General features: G+C 45.6%; 1 protein-coding gene across 6 annotated transcripts in view; it reads left to right on the plus strand.

Annotated features, from left to right (window-relative positions):
* The window catches only part of UBOX5 (U-box domain containing 5), a 46,497-nt gene extending 28,127 nt beyond the window's left edge, over positions 1 to 18,370 (plus strand). For 2 of the 6 annotated variants that reach the window (XM_061436713.1, XM_061436709.1), the window contains exons 2-5: positions 9,300 to 9,394; positions 10,582 to 11,770; positions 15,064 to 15,225; positions 17,629 to 18,370. In XM_061436713.1, the coding sequence (XP_061292697.1) occupies positions 9,341 to 9,394; positions 10,582 to 11,770; positions 15,064 to 15,225; positions 17,629 to 17,837 (1,614 nt within the window). In that variant the 5' untranslated portion in view covers positions 9,300 to 9,340 and the 3' untranslated portion in view covers positions 17,838 to 18,370. Of the gene's footprint in view, positions 1 to 436; positions 610 to 9,299; positions 9,395 to 10,581; positions 11,771 to 15,063; positions 15,226 to 17,628 lie in introns of all 6 variants that reach the window. The other 4 variants (XM_061436712.1, XM_061436710.1, XM_061436715.1 and 1 more) reach the window with 4 other exon arrangements.
* The last annotated feature ends 7,100 nt before the right edge of the window (positions 18,371 to 25,470 follow it).

Genomic DNA, 25,470 nt, shown 5'->3' on the forward strand with positions numbered 1-25,470 from the left:
TGAGCTTCCCAGGTGGCGTAGTGGTAAAGAATCTGCCTGCCGATGCAGGAAACACAGGAGACACAGGTTCAATCCTTGGGTATGGAAGATCCCTTGGAGGAGAAAGTGGCAACTCACTCAAGTATTCTTGCCTGGGAAACTCCATGGACCGAGGTGCCTGGTAGGCTACAGTCCATGGGGTTGCAAAGAGTCGAACATGACTGAGCACACACACATAGATATGCAGTGGGGCGAGGAATGCAGTGATGGTTATGGCTAGGATGAACATAGGGATGGTTCAGTACACTGCTCTGAGGAGCAGCTCAATGGAGTAATACATTTTAGAGACTAAAATTATGGCTCTCAGTTAATGTGTGGTGCCACCGTGGTGTCCTGTGAATCTTCACAGATCCACCACTGAGTTTTTCTAAATGTGTTACATTTATTTTTGCTACAGATGAGGATCCACATTGCTAAGAAGTCTGTCAGATGGTGGTGTAGGATATGAATGCAGCAGCCATCAGGGAAGCCAGGCAGGAGGCAAGAGGTACTACTTAGGCCAGCACTAAAAAGAATTCATTGTGGATGGACTGAACAGTCTCTATAAATATTCTCTCAAATTAGATTTTGGTAAGTGTTATGGAGAGCAGATAGGCTGTGTCTGGTCAGATACAGGTCCATATGCTTTAATAGTTGACTTAGAAATTAACCTCTCCCAGGTGGAGCTAGTGGTAAAGAACCCACCTGCCAGTGCAGGAGACACAAGAGACTCAGGTTCCATACCTGGGTCAGGAAGATCCCCTGGAGAAGGGCACCGTCCATAGGGTCACAAAGAGTTGGAAACAACTGAAGCTACTTAGCATGCATGCATGAAAGTTGTGAAGCCTCATGAGGTGAGATGCTTCAACAGATGTTGCAAAGAGTAGTCAAGGTTTCTAAATTCCTGCATTGTAGAGCATAGCCACAGGGTTTTCCTGATGGCTCAGTGATAAAGAATCCACCTGCCAATGCAGGAGATGTGAACCCATCCCTGAGTTGGAAAGATCTGAAGATTAAAATGGCAACCCTCTCCAGTATTCTTGCCTGGGAAATCCCATGGACAGAGGAGCCTGGTAGACTACAGTCCCTGGGGTCACAAAAGAGTCAGACATGACTTAGCAACTAAACAACAACAAAAGAGCATAGCCACATTAATTGTAAGTTTGGAAGAATTGATTTTTTTTTTTAAGGTTTTGATACCAAACCTAGGTGTAAGTAACAGGAGGGAAAAAGGTTGTAAGTTATCTGTAGAACATCTGGCTTTAAGCCATATAGCTTCCTGGTTAATCCTTCAAGGTAAATTGTGTCCAAGTAGACAATAACCAGAGTGGTTTAGAAAGATTTAGAATCTGAGTCCTACCTTCATCTTTCTTTGAGTCTCAGTTTATTCATCTGCAAAATAAGGATATTAGTACCCATTTTAGAGCTAATCAGTTGGTAAGATTTAAATTGAATAAAACCCCCTGTGGCCTCTCCTGGCCACCATCACCCCAATACCAAAACCAGACAAGGATACCACAAAAGGAAGAAATTACAGGCCAGTATCACTGATGAACATATATGCAGAAATCCTCAACAAAATACTAGCCATCTGTATCCAATAATACATTAAAAAGATAATACACCATGATCAAGTGGGATTCATCCCACAGATGCAAGGATGTTTCAGCATCAAAAAATCAGTGTGATACGCCATATCAACAAATTGAAGAATAAAAGCCATATGATCATCTCAATAGATGCAGGAAAAGGTTTTGACAAAATTCAGTGCCCATGTATGATAAAACCTCTCCAGAAAGTGGGTATAGAGGGTACATACCTCAACACAATAAAGGCCATATGTGACAAACCTACAGCTAGTTTCATAATCGGTGGTGAAAAGCTGAAAGCATTCCCTCTAAGATCAGGAACAAGACAAGAATGTCCACTCTCAGCACTTTTATTCAACATAGTTTTAGAAGTCCTAGCTATAGCAATCAGAGAAGAAAAAGAAGTAAAGGGAATCCAAATTGGAAAAGAAGTTAAACTGTCACTGTTTGCAAATGACATGATACTATACTTAGAAGATCCTAAAAATGCTACCAGAAAACTACTAGAACTCATCCTACTAGAACTCATCAATGAATTTGGTAAAGTTTAAGGTTACAAAATTAATACACAGAAATCAGTTGCATGTCTATACACTAACAATGAAAGATCAGAAAGAGAAATTCAAGAAGTTCCATTTACCATTGCATCAAAAAGAAAAATACTTAGGAATAAACCTATCTAAGGAGACAAAAGACCTATACTCTGAAAACTATAAGATGCTGATGAAAGAAATCGAAGAGGACATAAACAGATGGAAAGATATACCATGTTCATGGATTGGAAGAATGAGTATTGTCTAAATGACTATAGTACCCAAGGCAGTTTACAGATTCAGTGCAATCCCTATCAAATGACCAATGGCATTTTTCATAGAGAACAAAAAAAATCTAAGAATTTGTATGGAGACACAAAAGACCCCGAACAGCCAAAGCAAGTCTTGAAAAATAGAGCTGGAGGAATCAGGCTCTTTGACTTCAGGCTACACTACAAAGTTACAGTCATCAAAACAGTATGGTACTGGCACAAAAATAGAAATATAGATCAATGGAACAGGATAGAAAACCCATAAATAAGCCTGTGCTCCTATGGTCAATTAATCTCTGACAAAGTAGGCAAGACTATACAATGTTGGAAAGACAGTCTCTTCAACAAATGGTGCTGGGTAAACTGGACAGCCCCATATAAAAAAATGAAGTTAGATCAGTCCCTAACTCCATGCACAAAAATAAGTTCAAAATGGATTAAGAACATAAATGTGAGATTGGACAGTTTAATCCTAGAGGAAAACATAAGGCAGACCACTCTCTGACATAAATCACAGCAACATCATTTTTGATCCATCTCCCCGAATAATGGAAATGAGAGCAAAAATAAACATACAGGACCTACTTAAGCTCAAAAGTTTTTGCACAGCAAAGGAAATAATAAAATGTGTAGACAACCCACAGATTGGGAGAAAATATTTGCAAATGATGTTCCCAATAAGGGATTAGTCTCTAAAATTTATGAACAGCTTATGATGCTTAACAGCATCAAAACAAAATAACCCACTTAAAAAATGGGCAGAAGACATGAATAGATTTTCTCCAAAGAGGACATAGAGATGGCCAATAGACACATGAACAGATGTTCCACATCGCTAGTTATTAGAGAAATGCAAATTAAAACTACAATGAAACTCCTCACTCCAGTCAGAATGGTATCATCAAAAAGTCCACAAGCAACAAATGCTGTAGAGGGTGTGGTGAGAAGGGGACCCTACTGCACTGTTGGTGGGAATATAAATTGGTGCAGCCACTTGGAAGTTCCTTAAAAAACTAAAAATGGAGCTATCACATGACCCTGCAATCCCACTCCTGGGCATATATCCAGAGAAAAACATGGCCCATTCATTGCAGCACTCTTTACAATAGCTAAGACATGGAAGCAACCTAAATGTCCATCAACAGAGGAATGGATAAAGAAGATGTGGTACATATATACAATGGAATATTACTCAGCCATTAAAAAGAATGAAATAAGGCCATTTGTAGCAACATGGATGGACCTAGAGAGTGTCATACTGAGTGAAGTAATCAGACAGAGAAGGAGAAATATCATATGATACCCCTTGTGTGTGGAATCTAAAAAGAAATGATACAAATGAACTTACTTACAAAACACACTCACAGACTTAGAAAACGAACTTATGGTTGCTGTGGGGGAAGGGATAGCTAGGGACTTTGGGATGGTCATGTACACACTGTTGTATTTAAAATGGATAACCAACAAAGACCTATTGTATAGCATATGGAGCTTTGCTCAATGTTATGTGGCAGCCTGCAGGGGAGAGGGTTTTGGAGGAGAATGGATAGATGTCTATATATGGCTTTTTACCTGAAACTACCACACCGTTGTTAATCAGCTGTACCCCAATATAAAATACTTTTGGTGTTAAAAAATACTTAAACAAACAAACCCTAGTGGCCTCTTCTAAGTCATTTTGTGTATGTGCTTCCCTAGCCAGAGTTGTGTTTTTGCTACTAGAGGGTCCTGGTCTAATGACTCATGAAAAGAGTGAGCCTTGTGTTTGCTGAGATACAGTTCAGATAACTCTTTTAAATTACTGCACTGATTGGAAGGGCCATCAGATTCTCTACTTTCAGGTATCTGAAGTGAAATTTTTTTAAGTTATGAGATAGCAAAAGTTTGAAAGCCCTTGTCCTTTTCATCCTGGTCATCTCTAAAGTCCAGTCACAAGAACAGGTTTCTGGTGATAGCCAAGCCACAGGTTAAAGGCAAAGGGCAGTTGTCCTGAGGGTAGTCAAATCTGAGCAACTCCATCTCATGTTGCCATTTACTACATTGGGTACTCAGATAAGTTTTGAAGACTTTTCCATTTATCTTCACATTCACAGGAAAGTTCCTCATCATAACTCCAAGAAGACCCCTACCCAGCTTCTTCTGATTCTGACATTTACATTTCAGATAAATAAATATCATGATAGGAAAAATAAAGTTGAAAGACCACAGTGTGAAATGTCTAAGAAGGTAACAAGAGATAGGAGGAATGTATATCTTAGTGGAATCAGTGCCTTCCACTAAGGAATCAAATCAGTACCTCAATGGGTTAACATTGTTACCTCTGCCAGAGTTTGTTTTTTTCTCTGAACACACACAGAATTCACTCAGTTGTGTCCAACTCTTTGCAACCCCATGGACTGTAGCCCACCAGGCTCCTCAGTCCATGGGATTTTCCAGGCATGAATACTGGAGTGGGTTGCTCTTTCCTTCTCCATTTTTCTCTGAAAGGCAGAGGAAGGACCTAACATGTGAACTGTGGGTATAGAGATGATTGCATTTGTCTTACTAATAGGAAACTCTTCTCAGTATTTTGGTATTATAACACAGTTTCTATCTCTATTTTTTCTTACCAAAGCCATCTTCTATCAGGGCAAAGAAGGGAGGAGACAAGTGCTTGTGGCAGTGAAAAGAAAACCCTCACAAATGCTGGAGCTGGCTAACTTCACTAATTTACCTAGGACCAGCTTAGTTTTGCACTTGCAAATTGGTCCTTTCACCATCTGTTGATATCATATTATCTGTTTTCCTTTGGCAAATCTTAGGCTTGCTTTCTTAGGAGAAATGTTTTGTTTCCTTGGTCTGGACTATATAATCATTTATAATTGTATATAATCACGCTTCAGTCGTATTCAACTGTCCAACCCTATGGACTGCAGCCTGCCAGGCTTCTCTGTCCATGGGATTCTCCAGCCAAGAATACTGGAGAGGATTGCCATGCCCTCCAAGGGGATTTTCCTGACCACGAGATCGAACCCAGGTCTCTTACATCTAACTTGCATTGGTAGATGGGTTCTTTACCACTAATGTCACCTGGGAAGCCCTATATAATCATTTTAATACTCTATATTAAACTAAACTGAGTGGCTTAATTTTTCATTTAAAACAAAACAAAAAGTTAACAAGAAGCCCCTGCCCTATTTGGGTGGGAGGATTTAAGGAAATGCTGCTCGAAATGAATTCTAGTTTCCTGACTAAAAGGAGGTACATACAAGGGCCCTGAGAATATTTGGAGATGTAATTCCTTAGATACTGATTTTTGAGTTGTTATGGAGAACAAAGAGATGGGAATACCAGACCACCTGACCTGCCTCTTGAGAAACCTATATGCAGGTCAGGAAGCAACAGTTAGAACTGGACATGGCACAACAGACTGGTTCCAAATAGGAAAAGGAGTATGTCAAGGCTGTATATTGTCACCCTGCTTATTTAACTTCTATGCAGAGTACGTCATGAGAAACGCTGGGCTGGAAGAAGCACAAGCTGGAATCAAGATTGCTGGGAGAAATATCAATAACCTCAGATATGCAGATGACACCACTCTTATGGCAGAAAGTGAAGAGGAACTAAAAAGTCTCTTGATGAAAGAAAAGTGGAGAGTGAAAAAGTTGGCTTAAAGCTCAACATTCAGAATACGAAGATCATGGCATCCGGTCCCATCACTTCATGGGAAATAGATGGGGAAACAGTGGAAACAGTGTCAGACTTTTGTTTTTCTGGGCTCCAAAATCACTGCAGATGGTGACTGCAGCCATGAAATTAAAAGACGCTTACTCCTTGGAAGAAAAGTTATGACCAACCTAGATAGCATATTCAAAAGCAGAGACATTACTTTGCCAACAAAGGTCCGTCTAGTCAAGGCTATGGTTTTTCCAGTGGTCATGTATGGATGTGAGAGTTGGACTGTGAAAAAAGCTGAGCGCAGAAGAATTGATGCTTTTGAACTATGGTGTTGGAGAAGACTCCTGAGAGTCCCTTGGACTGCAAGGAGATCCAACCAGTCCATTCTAAAGGAGATCAGCCCTGGGATTTCTTTGGAAGGAATGGTGCTAAAACTGAAGCTCCAGTACTTTGGCCACCTCATGCGAAGAGCTGACTCATTGGAAAGGACTCTGATGCTGGGAGGCATTGGGGGCAGGAGGAGAAGGGGACGACAGAGAATGAGATGGCTGGATGGCATCACTGAGTCGATGGACGTGAGTCTGAGTGAACTCCGGGAGTTGGTGATGGACAGGGAGGCCTGGCGTGCTGCGATTCATGCGGTCGCAAAGAGTCGGACATGACTGAGCGACTGAACTGAACAGAACTGACTGTTAGAGGACTGTTAAGAAGGACGTTAAGAGCCTGGAAACATTAAAACAATCTTCCAAAAAAGGAGTTCTGTCAACTGTCCATATTGATTCCAGGACAGATTCTAGAAGGCTGGCAAAGAGACGGCATGTATGCCTCCAAAAATGAGAACAAGGAGTTTTCAGCACAGGTTCTGAACAAAGACTGGGAGACTTTAGGCCAAGGATTTTCTACTCCATCAGATTCATCTCTCTCTTTTAATAATACATATTTTGTAATGTACTGTCCTGAATTTAAAGTCAAAAGATAATATAACCTTACTATGTAGTTGTAAAACAAACACATATGTGTGCACACAAAAGACTTAATAGTAATTTAAAGTAGACATTTTAAAGTGTGAAAATTTATTCTCATTTGTGAATGTTTGGATATGACCATACTGGAAGGCATAAAGGAGTAATCAGGGGAATTCCCTTGTGGCTCAGTGGTTAGGACTTGGCTGTTTCACTGCCAGGGCACAGGTTCTATCCCTGGTTGGGGAACTAATATCCCACAAACCTCGTGGCATGGCCAAAAAAAAGTAATCAAAAGCTTTTACCAACATATAGAATCATCTAGAATGCAGACTGCTACAAATGTGGACTGTCAGATATATTAGCATTTGTCTCAGTGATGTGGTTTTCAGAAGTGAACTCCTCTTGGTAAAAACCTGAAGTAAATGAAGTGTGATCTTCCTATAATTTACATGGAAGTTCCCTTCTTAGAAAATTCTTTCATGTATAACCATGTTAAAAAATATTTCGTGTTCATATGTAGAACAGACATAGGGGCTAGGCTGAGATAACAAACCTTCAAAAGTCTCATGGCACAGCTTCCCTGTGCAGAAGCTGCTCACTAAAATGTTGCAGAATGCCCGACGTGCCTGGCCTCTGCAAGTAGCACTTACTGAGCACGGCAACACAAAGACCACAGAGTGTGGCCCTGTCCCTACTGGGGGTTTCTCGTGGCCTTGTGTGTTAGATGGAAAAGCGTGGAATGGCTGGCCTTTCCAAGGAGTTCAGATCCGTTGGAGAGGCTTGCCACTGGGAGAGATGTTTCTAATGGCTTCCCTGCTTCTCTATAGAGAATATAACAAAGGCTGTTGGACATTAGTATATTAGTCATTTTCTTTCTTTCAGTTTTATTGAGCTATAATTGACATGTAACATTGTGTAGTTAAAGGCGTATAAGTTAAGGTGTACAACATAATGATTTTATATATATATTTATATATATATATATAGAGAGAGAGAGAGAAGTGGTTACCATAACAAGCTTAGCTAATGTCTATCACCTCATGTAGTTACATTTGTGTGTGTGTGTTGAGAACTTTTAAGACCTACTCTCTTGGGAGCTTTCATATATGCAGTGCAGTATTGTTAACTGTAGTCACCATGTTGTATGTTACATCCCCAGAACTTACTTCTCTTTTAAGTAGAAGTTTGTACTTTTTGACCTCCTTCATCCATTTCCCTTTCCCTGGATATTGGTCATCAAAATGACTACAGATGACCCTTGAACAGCACAGGCTTGACCTGTGCAGGTCCACTTATATATGGATTTTCTTCACTAAATACATACCACAGTACCACACGATTTGAGGTTGGTTGAATTCACTTATGTGGAACCATCAATACAGAGGGCAGACTATAGTTACATGTGGATTTTCAACAGTTGTGTGGAAGGTCAATCCCTTAATCCCTGCCTTGTTCAAGGATGAGTTGGATTTGAACTAGATGTTCTTTTAAGATGTTTTCAACTCTAAGATTTTCTATTTCTCAATAATAATATTTTTTACTCTTCTAATTGTTTTCACTTTAATAAAACATAAGTGCATTAACAAGTGTTAAATGAAAGATGCATAGCACCACTATGATTATTTTCTGTGATCATTTTCATTCTAAACCTTCTGGCTAAGTATTCCTCTTTTTACTTTGAGCTCATCTACTTTTGGGAGAAGGCAATGGCACCCCACTCCAGTACTCTTGCCTGGAAAATCCCATGGACGGAGGAACCTGGTAGGCTGCAGTCCATGAGGTTGCTAAGAGTCGGGCACGACTGAGCGACTTCACTTTCACTTTTCACTTTCATGCATTGGAGAAGGAAATGGCAACCCACTCCAGTGTTCTTGCCTGGAGAATCCCAGGCACGGGGGAGCCTGGTGGCTGCGGTCTATGGGGTTGCCCAGAGTCGGACATGACTGAAGCGACTTAGCAGCAGCAGCAGCATCTACTTTTGACCCTCCCTTTCCTGTTGGGAGCTCCTTGCAGAGCTGATAGGCTCTTGCCTCCACTGGGGCTTTAGAATGACTATCAGCTAGAGAACCAAACCACACAATCTGCAAAAGAAATCTCCCTTGTAATCATCGCATGTTGTATAGAAAGAGAATAAATATAGACCATGAGAGTGCATGTTTGTTAAATTTTTGTTCTGTTTAACTCTCATCTCTTAGGAATCAACTCCTAAGAGTTTAGATTTGAATTTTAACTTGTCTAATACTAAGTTTTATTTTTTCATTTAAGGCTGTTTCTGATGCTTGGAAGCTATCCTTTCAGCCATAAAGATGGTAATAAATCTTTGCCTCCCACAGTTCAGACCAAGAATTTACTGCAACAAGGTAAACAGAGCAAGTATATACACATAAATAAATAAATGACATCTGTTTTTCATGTTTTCCCCCATTTCCTGCCTTGTATATTAAGACAATTCAGGCTTAATGTGCTTTCACCCTCATTGTTTTAGAGTCTACCAGATGATATTCAGGTAAGCATGGGTCAGGCTGCACCTCTAAAGTCAGCACTGTTACAAGCTGAGTTGTGACTCATTTTGTTGAGGGTTCTCTCCTCTCCAGTTCTCATCAATTTATCATTTATGATAAATTTTAATTTCACTCAAGGTCATAGTGAAGGTAGAAATTCTCTCACTGCCATTCTTGCTAACTTCTCATGCTAGAAATAATGGCTTGTATTTGTTGTATGGATTCCTTGTGCTTTATTATTTCGATTAAGCTGCCTCCCCTTTTGTGCAAAGGAAGGTATGTTTCCACAGTCCAGAGCAGGGAGTAAGGAAACTCCAAGGGGAGAATTGAACTTCTCCCCAGTTTGGAATTTCTGCATGCAGCACATTATTTCAGGTTCCCAGATTATTAAGCTGACTCCTTCAGACAATGATACCTTAAAATTTCCATTGCTTATGACAAGTATTGGAAATATTAAGAGGGAGAAAAAGCTACTCATAGTCACACCCTTAGCACATTCACTGTTTGAAATTCCCCATAGCCTTTTGTGGTCCTTGTTCCTATGCAAACTGTTTTTCCCCAAGTCTCACCATTCAGAGATTTACAAGAAGCTCCTTTGTTGTGCCTTCCTGGGGAAACTGTCATAATTGATAGAGTCCAAATACAAAATTGGAAACTTCAGTGAACATCTTCATTTCCCCCTAAATCTGTACATTTTCATCCTCTGAAATTTAAAAATAAGATTAAAAAAAGCTTGTATATCTGCTGCTTTTTCATAGAGATGTTATTTTGAAGGGATTTTGGTTGATTAGGCAGAGTTTTGTTGCTCATTTTTTAAGGATGGGCAGTATTTAGGGGCACAGTTGCCCTCAGCCTTTCGTCTGATCTTGGATGCATGCCAAAAAAAGAAAAGGAAAACCCAGGAAAATTTGATATAATAGAGGAAATTTCAAATGAGGACCTTCAGATTTTCTTTAGAGTTTTACTAGAAGTGACAAGTTCTTGAAAACTCACCTTGATTTAGAGCTCATCAAATCAATGTGTCTCATTTTTGTCATTAAATCTAGATATCAGCTGATGGCTATGAAGTAGAAAATCTCATCTCTGAAGACCTCACAAAGAGAAGTCATGGTTTCAGGACAGAGTATTTCATTAAGCCACCGGTCTACGTGACAGTTTCCTTTCCCTTCAGTGTGGAAATCTGTAGGATTAACATAGATCTCTCAGCTGGGGGAGGCCAGAATGTCACTGGCCTGGAAATGTACACATCTGCCTTATCCAGCGGAGCATCTTGGAATACCCCTGAGTGCCGGACCCCAGACCCAGATGAGCCATCCTTTCCGGACAAGGAAGCGTTCACTTTGGTGGGCAAAGTCTTACTGAAAAACCAGAGCCAAGTGGTATTTAGCCACAGGGGCTTCAAGGCCAGGCCACCTTTTGGCCCAGTGGAAGCCACACTACCCTCCCCTGCTGTTGTGGCCCAAGAGCTCTGGAATAAAGGGGCTCTTTCTCTTAGTCATGTGGCCCATCTCAAGATCTGTATCACCCATGTGACAGGTGGTGGTGTCCCTTGTATCAAGCGGTTGGAGGTATGGGGTCAGCCAGCCAAAACCTGCTCTCAGGAAGTGATAGACAGTGTCCTGCTGGTTGCCTCAGAGAGCCTCCCTCAGGACTTGTCTTTACAGGCCCCAGCGTTGCCCATGGAGAGTGACTGTGATTCTGGGGGCCAGTCTGAGGGCCAGCAGGCCCCCTCTAGCCTACAGGAGCTGGCTGAGGTAATTCGGGATATACCTGAAGAGTTCTTAGATCCCATCACCCTGGAGATCATGCCTTTCCCCATGCTACTGCCCTCAGGCAAGGTCATTGACCAGAGCACGCTAGAGAAGTGTAACCGCAGTGAAGCCACATGGGGCCGAGTGCCCAGTGACCCTTTCACAGGAGTAGCCTTTACTCCACACTCCCAGCCCCTGCCTCACCCCTCCTTGAAGGCTCGAATCGACCATTTCCTGCTCCAGCACTCCATCCCTGGCTGCCACCTGCTCGGGAGAGCACAGACTGCATTGGCAGTGACCCCTTCTTCCATTGCTCTGCCCTCTCGGAAAAGGAAGATGGAGCAGGCCGAACATGGCCCAGACAGTAGCCTTGGCTTAAATGCTTCCTGTTTTTCTACCACAAGCCTTCTGGTCTCACCCTCTACCTCAGAGCACACTGCTAAGAAAATGAAAGCTGCCAATGAGCTCATGGATTGCTCAACAGGTAATCCCCTGTCCTGTGTCCAAGCCCGTTGTCTCTACTCCTCCTGGGTGACCCTTGGCACTGGCACTGTGTTTTGTGCTTTGCCAACTTAAATTAAACCAAAATTTACTAGCGTAAAGAATCACACATTGATTATCGCTTCTCTCTCAAGGATCCAGGCATCGCTTAGCTGGATTGTCTGCTTTAGGGTCTCTCAAGGCTGCTGTCAAAGTGTTGGCAGGGCTGCAGCCATCTCACGGGAAGGATTAAGTTCCTTGCTGAACTGTTGCGCTGCGGGCTTCACTTCCTTTTTGTCTGGTAGCTGGATTCTGCCCTCAATTCTGTGCCACGTGGGCTTCTCAAGGGCAGCAAACATGGTAGCTATATAAACCAGCCTGTGCAAATAAGTGGGAGTCAGTCTTGCAGAAGCTAATCACAGAGTGACATCACTTTTATTGTATTCTGTAGGAAGCAGGTCACTGAATCCAGTTCACACTCAAAGGACATGTGTATCAGGAGGTGGGGTTCACTGGGGGCTTCAGACACTTTCCCACACCAATGATTGCTATTTTATTCATTGTTTTTACCCAAGATTGAATTTTGTCTGATGCCTTTTCAATATCAATAGAGATGATATTATGATTTTTCATCATTAGATCTTTTAATACAGTAAAGTGATTGATTTTGTGCCACATTCTTACTCACATCCTTGTACCTGCTCAGTCAGGTCTGATTCTTTGCAACCCCATGGCCTGTAGCCCACCAGGCTCCCCTGTCCATGAAATTTTCCAGGCAAGAATACTGGAGTAGGTTGTGATTTCCTATTCCAAAGGATCTTCCTGACCCAGGGGTCAAACCCACATCTCCTAAGTCTCCTGCATTGGCCTGCGAATTCTTTTCCACTGCGTCACCTAGCTGGAATCAAGATTGCCAGGAGAAATCTTCAACTTCAGATAGGCAAATGATACCACTCTAATGGCAGAAAGTGAAGAACTAAAGAGCCTCTTGATGAGGGTAAAAGAAGAGAGTGAAAAGCTGGCTTAAGACTCAACATTCAAAAAACTAATTTCATGGCATCTGGTTCCATCATCTCATGGCATATTTGTATATCTATTGAGGGGGAAAAAGTGGAAATGTGGCAGATTTTATCTTCTTGGGCTCCAGAATCACTGTGGATGGTGACTGCAGTCACAAAATTAAAAGACGCTTGCTCCTTGGAAGAAAAGCTATGACAAACCTTGACAGCATATTAAAAAGCAGAGACATCACTTTGCCAACAAAGATCCATATAGTCACAGCTATAGTTTTTTCAGTAGTCATGTATGGATGTGAGGGTTGGACCATAAAGAAAGCTGAGTGCCAAGGAATTGATGCTTTCAAATTGTGATGCTGGAGAAGACTTTTTCGAATCCCTTGGATAGCAAGGAGATTAAAGCAGTCAATCCTAAAGGAAATCAACCCTGAATATTCACTGGGAGGACTGAGGCTGAAGCTGAAACTCCAATCCTTTGGCCTGATGCAAAGAGCCAACTCATTGGAAAAGACCCTGATGTTGGGAAAGATTGAGGGCAGGAGAAGAGGGCAACAGAGGATGAGATGGTTGGATGGCATCACCAACTCAATGGACATAAGTTTGAGCAAACTCTGGGAGATAATGAAGGACAGGGAAACCTGGCGTGCTGCAGTCCATGGGGTCACAAAGAGTTGGACACAATTTAGCGACTGAACAACAACGATAATGCAGTGAAGTATACTAGTAGGCTTCTTAATATTGAACTATTATTATATTCCTGTACGAAATTTCATTTGTTCACGCTTCTTTTAGTGTATTCTTGGTTCTGCTTGCTAGTGTTTTTATTTAGGATTTTTGCATTCATTAATGAAATTGAACTGCAGTTGGGTGTGTGTGTGCACAAGTGTACACCATCTTTGGTCAGGTTTTGGTTTCGATGATTTGTTCCTTAAGAATTAGGAAATTCTCCTTTTCTAAACTCTGGAACGACTTAATAGTTTTAGAATCATTTACACTTTGCATGTTGGTAAAACTCCCCTGTGATTGTCAGTGCTTGGTGCTTTTGGAGAAAGCTCTTTTTTTTTTCCTTAGGAAAACTAGTCCGTTTAGATTTTACCATTCTATAAAGTTCCTCTCTTAGTCTAAAAGGGTTATGCAGATCGTAACTTAAAGATTACATCTGTGTCTTTTCTGACTTTGAGTGTAAATTTTAGTTAACAAGACCCCCAGAAACTCCTGGAAGCATCTGAGGTGCAGTGGGGCAAAATGAAAAGAAAGGTGCTCAGACCTTAATGTTTGTGGAAGTCTCCATTGGTGTTAGCCTCAAGAGATCTGTTGGTGACACAGGAGCAGGCTGACTAGTACTCCTTCAAGGCCGCAGGCTGATATCCTACATCCTATATACTGTAGGACAAACATTCCACTCCCTACTTTGGGGTACTTTTAACGTACCACTTTGGGGAATCCTGCTATCTGGCAAATCTCTGGGTTCTCTTTTGGGCAGCTGTCCCCATCCCCTGCTGCCTTCACCCTTAGCCCATATCCAGAGAAGGCCCTCTAGATAGTGAAATGGGTAGAGAGGTCTTCATTATTCCACTCGGTAATGACTGCTTTGCTTTACCTAAGGAGGCGAGAAGATTGGAACACCGAGAGAGTGCAGGCCAGTGGCCCTGCCCTGCAGAGCTGAGGAACTAGCAGATGGGAACGAGTAAACTAAGGCTGTTGAGGAGGGAGTGGGGGCAAGGAGCAGAGTTACAAGGCTGGGCATTTGCTTACCCCAGTTATTCCTTGGCAGGTAGGGACGCTTCAGAAAGTAGGGTGCAGTTCTGCAGAGGAGCCACTAGGTGGCCCAGGCCTGCCCAGTAATTTGTACAGGAGGAGGAAAGCTGGCAGAGAGCCCAGGAATCCTGAAAGCAATGTGAGATGGGTAAGAACTGCCAGGAACACCAGGGCTTTACCTCCCGGTATCCTGTTATCACAGTCTATTAGTGGAAACTAGGGAGGACTTTATGTTTGTGTCTATTTGAAGTTAAAATACCATTCTGTGGGACTTCCCTGGCAGTCTAGTGGTTAGGACTCCACACTTGCACTGCAGGGCTCACATGTTCTATCCCTGGTCGAGGAACTGAGATCCCTCATGCTGTGTGGCTTGGCCAAAGACAAATAAATACATAAATAAATAAAATGAGAATGTTTAAAAAAGAAGAAACACTATTTTGTGGTCTTCAGAGAACTTTGTGTTTTGGTTTTCTCTTTTGCCAGAGCTCTTTCTGGATATTGTGGTCTGTGTATCTCTTAACAGGCCCAGTGTCCCATGAGCAAAAACTGTCACAAAGCTTGGAAATTGCCTTGACATCAACCCTTGGCTCCATGCCCTCCTTCACAGCCCGGCTGACCAGGGGACAGCTCCAGCACCTCAGCACAAGAGGGAGCAGTACTTCCTGGAGGCCCAGCACCAGCTCAGGTAAGAGGGGCCCTGTCCATCTCCTCAGACTCTTGAACAGAGTACTGGGCCATGCCTCTGGGATTCTGTGGACCTCCAAAACCAGGCTCCCCTAGTTCCAACAGCCAGGCCATTCCTTTTCTAGGGGGAATTGAGGGGTTGCCTATGAGTGTAACTCTTCACAGGAAAGGCTTTATTTAATTCTTAGTAATTCTGTGGTGTTGGGGCTTGGTGATTTTGGTAAGATCTAATGTTAATTACTCTGTCCTGAGGACATTTGTTTGTTTCTCCCTTTGTGCTTTTTTTTAAATGTAGTCTGTCTCCTGTCTGACATCTGTGGTACTTTATGTAAATGTGGAGAGTGATTTCTAGTTGAGTATGTTGTCTTCATCCCTCCCTATTAACCAGCATCTTAGAACAGTGGTAGCTTACTGATTCAAGTTTTGCCTAAAATGAACTTGGGACCATAATGGACGATAGACTCAGTCAGGATACAAAGCAAGAGAACCTGGGGCATTTTTTACAAGGTGAAGTCTGGTGGGGCTAATGATAAGGTGTACACTTTCTTCCTTTTGCCTGTCTAAACTGAGTCTGTTCTCATTGCCTGGATCCCAGGCCAACTTACTTTTCTGCTTCTTGTCCCCACCTCCCTGTTTCTCTGATTATGTTTCCATCCTGATCATTCCCAGAACCTGACTCATCCAGGTGGCCAACAGTTTCCATGACCGCAGATTCGATGGTCACTTACCTTCTTGGCAGCATTTATTGTGGCTAACCCCTCCCTCCTTTCTGAAACACCTCCTGTCTTGGTCTTCCAGATGTTATGCTCTTTTTCTCCAGTGTCTCTTCAGTTTCCAGTGCTGATTCTTTCTTCTCTTCCAGACTGTGGTCTTGGACCCTCTTCGCTATACTCTGTATCACTCAAGCGAGAGCCCGCTTGGCCAGTGACCGCCCATGTTCATATAGCTCCTACCTCTTCTTGGAAATCAGACCCTGACCTCCCTTACAGCTACTTGGCACCCCTATAGGGGAAACTCATGGATATCTTAAGTGAATTTCTAACTCAGAACTGCAGGCGCCTCCAAAGATTGTCCTCCAAAGCACCCCCATCATCCAGTCACTGGTAAAGAGCAAGCATCTTCTACCCCGTGGTCAAGCCCATAACACGGGAGGTCATCCTTGGTTTCCATCAACATTCCTGACGTTCTGTTCACCATCAAGTCCTTTTCCCACTCCTCCAAAGTAGATCTCGGGGAGGTCCTCTCTGCTCCATCACTCTTGCTGCCACCTTGGCCCTGGCTCCTGTACTGCTCCCCTAGATTCCTGTAGCAGCCTCTGCTGCTCCTCCGCAGTCACCCTTACCCTGCCCGTCCTCTTCACAGGAGCCTTCAGGATCTTCTTATAATGTCAGCCAGGTCATGGTATTCCACTTCTTAGAATTCTTCCAAGATATCCTGTTGAACTTGGAATAAAGTAGAAATTGCTGCCTGTGAGGTCTTGCATGTTCTTCTGCCATACTCTTGAAGCTGCACACTTTCGCATCACACCTCTGTCTTTTCTGGTTCTTTAATGGACCAGCCTCTCTTTGTACATGGTGTCTCTTTCACCTCATGCATGGCTGGCTCCCTTTCATTCTTATGGTTCTTCACCCAAGAGGCCATCCTTGCCCTCTCCAGGTGGGTGTGGATTGATGGAGAGAGAGCAGCAAGCCTAGGCAAGGGCCATGAGAGAAGGAAGAGCGGCAGGTATAGCTTGGGGAGGAGGGGTGGCAGGACCTGCCCACTGTGGCCTTCATTCAGGAAACCTTGTGGGAAGCATGAAGGAAAGAGCCTGAAGCACAAGAAGGGGGTTGACGGACGGGTTGGGAGGGGAGCTGCTGGGCTCCAGGGCTCCAGTGATGCAGGGCCAGGTTCAGCAGGCAGGTCTGCCACAGACAGACCTCAGCCCTGCCCCTCTGGTGACCTCCGTCCCCTCTTGACCTGCTCAGCCTGGGTATATCACACCATATTTTGCTTTTTCCTCTGCTTGTCACATCTCACCTTTCTTGCAGTTTATCAGGGTTGTCAGGGTGAGCATGTGCCTTGCTCTGACCTCGGCAGCCTATCCAGGGGAAAGTCCATCTTGCTGGAGAGCCGCAGGCAGGGCCCAGTGCTGCCCAGCAGCCCTCGAAAGCCAGCTTTTCTTGAGCATTCATTGGAGCACTGATGATCGAGAGGAGGCTCCCCAGATTCTCAGGCTCCCTAGAACCCTCTCCTCCCTGATCAGTCAGGGGTGACCTAGGGATGGAGGAGGCCAGGCTGCTGCAGGGTGCAGGGTAGAGAAGCTTCTTATTCTACTCCAGGCACATGCCCTGCCTCCCAGATGGAGTCTGGACTGGGGACCACTTTCCCTAACCCTGGTCTGTTTTCCTCCCTGATTCACCAGAGCAGTCTGGGAGCAGCCTGGGCCCTGAATGCACATCCTGCAAAAGAGTGTTCTCTCCCTACTTCAAAAGGGAGTCTGCGTACCAGCTTCCCTGTGGTCACCTCCTGTGCCGGCCCTGCCTGACCGAGAAGCAGCGCTCCCCGGCCATGACATGCACAGCCTGCCAGCAGCCATTCGCCAGCCAGGACATTCTGCGGGTTCACTTCTGAGTGACCAGCCTCAACCTGAGAAGACCCATCGCTGGGAGGAGCTGAGGAGGAGTGATTGGGGGGTTCAAAGCTCCTGAGGTCTGGCCTGGTCCCAGGCACAGGGTGGAGGGTTGTTCTGCTTTCTCCAGGGCTTTCCCTTTGTCTCCTCCCACAGTGTAGCGCATGGGCCTGCGGAGTGAGGGGTGGGGAACGGGCCCTCCACACCCACTCAAGTGGCGATAGGATAGCAAAGCCATAGTTTGGGCTGGGAGGGATGGGGGAGGTGTCCCTGCCCTCCGGTGCCTCCCTGCCAGCACCCCTGCCAGAGCCCAGGGTCTGCTAGAGCCAGCCCCACGCTCTGAGCCACACTCTCTGCACACACGTCTCATCCTCCAAGGCGGATGTGAGTGTGGCTCCGGATCTCAGAGAGCCTCCATCTTAAGTGTCACCCACAGGTGGAGTGCGGTGAGGATCTGTGGAGTGAATGCCTCAGCCCCTCTGACTGGCAAACCACTCTGAGCCTTAATAAAGCGATGGTTGACGTCTGCCATGGACTTCCTCTCATCTGTGTCGTCATACTCCTGTCCCCCACCGCACCCATACAGAGTGGGACTGTCCCAGGGCAGCCGTGAGCAGTCACTGTAACCCTGTTGGACTGTAACGCAGGTCAGTGACCTGAAGGGACAGGTGCCTCTGATGCAGGAGAGTCTGTGTGGACATGCACGCCGATGGAGAGGGCTGAGCAGCCCCCTCGGCGGGTGACCCTGGCTTAGCTCTGCATTGGCAGAGCTGCACTGCCCTCTGGGTGGGGGGGTACCTTTTCTGTGTGGGGCCTATTTCAGAAAAGATACTTGTTTATAGACTGCATCTTTTTTTTTCCATTCAAAATTTTGTTTTATGGAAAATACACATTCTGACAACTGTTTGCTGTGTGGAGTAGGTCCTAGTCATGGGAGAGTTCAGTGAGGAAATCCATTGTGCTGTTCTCTGTTCCTTTCTGTGCATGTTGGGGAAGGAGGAGCCGAGAAGCGATGCTTCTTATTTTGTATTTGAGGTTTCATCATGAGCACCTGTGGACAGGCGTGGGGGCTCTCAAGCCACTCAGGGTCTTGAACCACTGATCTCCCCAACTCCCACAGGCCTGCTGCCTCCACTTTGCTCTAGGGGGACCCGCAAGGGAGGAGGCCCGCATTCTCCCTAGTTTCTGTGCTTTGCACACAGGGCAGAGAGAACTATACTTCTTAGACTAATGGGGGAAGGAGGAAGCTTATTAAAATTCCATTCTTGGATTCCATATCTAAGACTCGAGAGAGATGAGGTTGGGGTTACAGAGCGTGTTTTTAGGGTGTGTATGTCTACAAAGGTGGCTGCAGAGAGGCAGTCCCACCCTCCCCTCTGCCTCCTGGTGACACTTCCCTTGACCCCTCACATGACTCTGTGAGTCTCCAGGGTCTGCATTGGTGGGCTTTCGATGCTCCTGTGTATCCTTTGGCTTTAAATGTCTGAAACACTCCAGATTCTTTCCTTATTTTCCTCATGTGCTCGTATTCTAGGAAAAGCTCCACCATTTGTAGCAAAAGCACAGCCTTGGGGAACTAACAGCCTAGTTCTCCAAAAGCAAGTTCACTGCTGAGAGGCCATCCCTCTGGGGTTTGTCCTGTCTCTCCCAACCTGGGAGCCTGAGGAGGCTCCAGCACGGGTCAGCATAAAGCGCAGAGTGCCCAGATGAGGGCAGAATTGACTCCCCTCCTGCAGGGCGCCTGGTGATCTGCATTTTGAACACACTTATGCTCCCCAGGGAGCTCTGGGGGGAAACCGGGCCTGGGAGCCCCTGTGATGGACAGCTGGAGACACATCCATATCCTTGAAGATGCATCCATTTGTATCTCAAGGAGTCCCCTAGAATGAAGTGTTCTTTTCTCCACCCTTGCCAGCAACACATTGAGTTTCTCTTCCCCAGAAAATGAGGATACCTTCTCTTGCTGCCAACTAGACTCAAAGGGTAGTTTGTTTCTCACAAGAGCTGGGGCCAGGCACAAAGCAGCTACCAACAATCTCAGGGAGCTGGACTCTACTGACTGAGATCCAGAACTTCAAAGCCTTGATGTGACCCTTCTGCCCTCTCTCCTGACCACAGGTTCTGTGGGGGCACAGTTCCCCTTTTCAGTAGCATTTTCTCAACACAAAGTTCATTTTGAGGACATGCAACTGTGGGCCCTTTGAGGGCAGGAAACAGCCCCAGTGGCTGGTCTCCAAATCACCCTCAAAAGTGCAGCGTGAGATCTTGCCCCACATCCTGGCGTCCTCCTTGGGGGCCCCAGCCCCCAGGCCTTGGCTAGTCTGCCCTCACTCATGCCTGCTCTGCCATCGTCCTCCAGCCCCAAACAGAAGGGAGGGCCACTCACACTCCTGAAGTAGAAGTAGGAAAACCAAATTGCCGAGATGAGCTCTGTACCCAGGGTACTGTACCTCCAGGTGGCGTCTGGGTCCTGAGGCCAGGCGGGCTTCCCCAGCCCCTCTTCAGTCCTGCCTCCTCCCGTGAGTCTCCAGCCTGAGGCCGCTCAGCTGCCGGGTGCTTTTCCATTCCCCGGGAATGGAAACAATGCTCCCTGGGTTGCTGTTAAGTAGGTCTACAGACAAAGAGACCTGCCCCTGGAGGAGGCTGGCTGCCCGGCTGCCAGGCTCCTGCTTACCTCCCACCTGCAGTATTGTGATGCTGGGCAGGCTGCTGCTGTGCTGGCCCCCTTCTCCAGCCCTCTCTCCAGCCTCACCAGCCTGCCTGGCCTCTCAGTCCACCTACACAGGCAGGCTCTTTTCTTCCAATTCTAGGCTGGGAATTGGCCAAAGAGGCACTGGCCGGTAGAGTGGCTACATAAATTAATTAAAAATAAATTTAAAAAGTTACACCAGCCATATTTGAAGTACTTAATAGTCACATGTGCTAGCGGCACCCTGTTGGACAGCGCAGAAAACAACATTCCACCCACCATCAGAGAAAGTTCTATTGTACATTGCTGGGCCGGAGTAGGAACTTGTTGAGAATGGCCCTTGGTGTTCCCTTAACCCTTAGGAATCTGCCTCCTGGTCAATAAGGAACACAAGGTGTAGAGCTTTGAATGGAGAGCAGGACAGGGGTGGGGAACCAGGTATGCCTGAACCTTCCCTACCACCCCACCCCCAGATCTGGCAGAGGCTATAACCCTGGGCTCCTCTGGGCTGTAATGTGCTCCCTCCTTTACAAAGAGATGCTGTGGCCCCGACCCGTGATAAGATCTCCAGAGTGGCACAGGGAGGAGGAGAGGAGGAAGGAGGATGAGACAGCCACGTGGCGGTTAGCAGAGATTTTCCATTAAGGTTTGCATCAGTAACAAGATAATGCTACCCATAGTGGTATTACTGAAAGATAACCACTCAAACCAGGCTCTCCTGGCTCTTTCCCTTCCACTATTTTTCTATAAGGAAAAAGACACATGTATGTACGGTGTGGTTCTGTTGTCTGTTTCCTCCCCTAACGTTCTGTCATGGACATTTGCCCTTGTCATACACACTATTCTTTTTGTTGTTGTTGTTGCATTGAGTCTTTGTTGCTATGTGTCAGCTTTCTCTAGTTGTGGTTCATGGGCGTCTCGCTGCAGTGGTTTCTCCTGTTGCAGAGCACAGGCTCCAAGCACATCGGCTTCGGTAGTTTCAGCACACAGGCTCAGTGCAGCTCTAGGGCCCTAGAGCTCGGGCTCTGTAGTCATGGCACACGTGCCCCGTGGCATGTGGAATCTTCCTGGACCAGGGATCGAACCCATGTCCCCTGCACTGGCAGGCAGATTCCTATCCACTGCACCACCAGGGAAGTCCCACACTATTCTTATTATAAAGATCATTTTGAAGAACAGGCCAGAATAACCACAAAAAAAAAACAACCTTTAAAATGAACAGTTTGAGTTGGGGGTTGGGAAAACTAAAGAATATACAAACAAACCAATGAAACATTAAAAAAAAATCCAGAAACAGGCTCAACTGCATATGGAAATTGAGGGGGGTGAGTATCTTTCAGTAAGTAGTGCCAGAGTCACTGGAAGAAGGAAATCATCTAAGAACTAGAAGAAAATGGAAAATGAGGAAATTCCTATAAACCTGAAAATGAGAAAAACTCCTGATTTCAGAATCCACATATAGTAAGGGGAAAGACTGATAAATCTGACTACATAAAAAAAACAACATATATAGAAAAAGAAATCCACTATTAGCAAAGTAAGAACATGAATTACAATCTAGACCAATATATAGCTTCTAAATATAAGAAAGACACACAAAGAAATGCAAATGGCCTTTTAACCATGTCAAAAGATGCTCAACCTTGCTCATAATATGATGAAATTTTTAGAAAAGACTGAAATACCATTTCTTGTTTAGTAGATTAACACAAATCTCAAAATTTGACCACAATCTGCTATTGAGGCTGTGGGAATGCAAGCAATATTCAAGGGAATGCGAGAGGCTGTGGGAATGGAGGGAAATAGCCAACAAAGCTACAAACACATGATCCCTCTGACCCCGCCATCCCACCTATAGGATTCCAGCCCAAAGATTCCTTGGCAAAAAATGAAGAGAACAATTCCAGCCCCATCCACAGGCAGCCTGAGCAGCCAGGACTGATCCCTGTGGGCTTAGAGCCACATTCTCCCTGTGGGAGGGGACAGCAGTTCCAGGAAGTAGGTCCAGGAACAAGTGGTTTATACACACAGGATTCTGCATGTGTTCTCTAAGAGGTTACAGAGACTGTGAAGCCCACCCACGTATGAAAACAAACAAACAAAAGACCTTTGCCTTCAAAAGTCTTTTAGAAAGTTCTATTATTGAGCACACCTGTTCTGGGCATCATGCTAAGTGCTTCATATGTATTATCTCATTTAATCCTCACAACTCTCCATAGAAGGAGGAAGCTGAGGCCTAGTTCCATGAAGAACTCATCTCACTGACTCTAAGGTCACCAACTTAACCCCTGTGATGTTCTGTAGGTAGTAGAGCCTGGGAAAGAGCAGACTCAGGTGCCCTCTACAGAGGTGGCCTGGATATTGTCAGCACAGAGCCTCTAAGGATCCCTCCATTGAATGGGAACCTAGTGCAAGGCACAGGGGCACTGCCAGCATCGATCTGGTGGGAGACCACCCAACTCCACAGCCTATAGAAACCTATCCACTTTGGCCCAAGTTCATCACGAGACCCAGAACTAAAGGCATAAAAAGTATGGAATGACCACTCATGACCAAGCTACAGCACAGCTTTTGAAAATTCAAAAATATTACACCTCTAGGCCCCAAAATAAGAGAATTCCCCTCACGTCCCCATAAAGTCTCAGCGGCATTAAATTCATGTAAATGGATACATCTCCTGATTGAAATGTTAATGGAAAAGTACAGATACTGAAAGAGGAAGGTGTGGGAAGAAGCAAGGAGACAGATGGGAGAGAGGCTTAGGAATGGTCTCTAGCTCGCTTTGCCAAGCACAGTGGGTGCTAGGATCCTGAGATGGGGCTGCCATGGTATAGACAGCCGCTCCAGTTGTGTGATGTATGTGGCTGGGCGAGATCCAGTTTAAAAGAGAAACTGGGTGATTGGGAACCAGTAATCAATGTGGTAACCTACGTGGTCCTGGTGGGTGGGCAGGCGTAAGGCATGGGCAAACTGGGGGACAGTCCTGGGAAAATACCAGTAAGCAGAGGTGGGAGCAGGGACACCCTCTGACTGATACCCTCTAAACTGGTAAGAGGAACTGGGTTTGAAAAGAGAGGGGCTAGAGAATCAGCATGGGGGAGGCAGAGACACAGGCTAGCCTTCCCTTCCCATGATTCCTCTGAGTCTCCCCTCGGGCCCAGGCCCAGACATCAACCGTGACTCAGCTGATGAAATGCAACCCCACGGCTCATTAATTAGGAAGTCTGTAATTAGCCTGTCTCAGAGACCAGGATCCCCCAGAGAGAGCCCCTCTCACCTGCCTTCCTCTCCCTCCCACCCCAAGAATGAGATCAGGCTTGAGGGGATCTGGCCCCTGGGAACAAGGAGCGGGAGAGGAAGCATGAACACGGGGGAAAATGAGATGCCGGGGCACGCGTTTCTGCGCCAGGCAGCCTTGGCAGATTGACCTTCTGTAATGAGACGACGGAAATGATGGTGTCTCAGCTCCTGAAAGTTTCCTCGACTCAAGAAACCCCTGGGCAGGTTTGGGTGGCCTGGCTGGATCTGTTCAAGCTTGGTCTGTTTGAGGCCTGAAAACCATGGCCCACGAGGCTCGGTCTGGAGCAAAAATATAGATTTAGTTGCCAAAATGCAGTTTCACATGATGGGTGATGTCAGTCAGCAACTCTTCAAATCCCCCTGTTATCCTCCCCTCTCCCTCCTGCAGAACTTTGTGTGCACGCTCCCATACCTCTTTTCAGTGCTTCCTGGAAAGGTCTATTCCAGACCGTAGTCTCCAGACTTGCCTCCTGACTTCACACCACTGGGATGATTTCAAATGATGGGTTGCCAATTATTCAGCACTCCTCCCACCCAAAGGAGCTCTTTGTTCCTTCTCTTGACCCTGTGGACAGGCTTGTGGCCGCTTCAGCCCATGGAATGTGGCAGCAGTGACCCTACATGATTTCTGAGGCTGTCACTCTGCTTTGTTTGCTGAAACACTCACACTTGAAGCCTTGAGCCACCAAGCAAAAAGTCCAACTGTCCCAAGGCTACAGGCATGAGAAGCCACACAGAGAGGCCATAGGCAAGCAGGCATTCCAGTCTGTAGTCCCAACCTAGCCCAGCCTCTGAGTCATCTCAGCCCAGGCATGTCCATGAAGGAGTCTCCAGATGAATCCAGCCCCAAACCATTCATTCTTTCCAGTGGGGACACCACACACTGTGGGCAGAGAAAAGGTGTCCTTGCCGTGCCCTACTGGGACTCCTGACCTTCAGAATCCACAAGCATAATGAAATGGTGGTCATCTGGAGCACGGCGTCACACATGCAGTTACGCAGCAGCAGGAACCGGAACAACCACAACATCCTAGGCAATCGCTGCAGAGGGAGCTGGGGAAGAAGAGGGAGAGCCCGGGGTACAAAGCCAGAGAGGGGAGGGGAAAGCCTGAAAACGTTCCTGTGCTAATACTTTGTACTTGACCATGGGAACCAGTGCAGACGGAGGACTGTGACGCCCCTGGGCTGGCTGGCACACGGGATCGGCCATTTGCTGAAGAGCCAGTGTAGGGCCAGACACAGGGTCCAGGGGACACACTGATGGAAGGAACACTGTCTAGTGGGGAAGAGAGACGGCGAAACTCATGATTAAGGGATGTCTATGCAGGGCAACACACAGACCTACAAGAAGAGTCGGTTCCGCTAAGGTCAAGGGTGGAGCAGATGGGACTCTGGTACCCATTTCAGAAAAATGTCTCAGTGGATTTTGAGGGATGGCCTCCATTGACCTGTCATAATAGCATCCTGATTTTGTGGGGTTTTTTTATATTTATTTAATATTTATTTGGCTGTGGCAGGTCTTAGTTGTGGCACTCAGGAGCTCCGTTGTGGCATGCAGGATCTAGTTCCCTGGGACCAGGGATCAAACCCAGGTCCCAGGCACTGGGAGGGTGGAGTCTTAGCCCTGGACCACCAGGGAAGTCCCT

The sequence above is a fragment of the Bos javanicus genome, chromosome 13 (assembly GCF_032452875.1).
Source record: "Bos javanicus breed banteng chromosome 13, ARS-OSU_banteng_1.0, whole genome shotgun sequence".
Taxonomy (NCBI): Eukaryota; Metazoa; Chordata; class Mammalia; order Artiodactyla; family Bovidae; genus Bos; species Bos javanicus.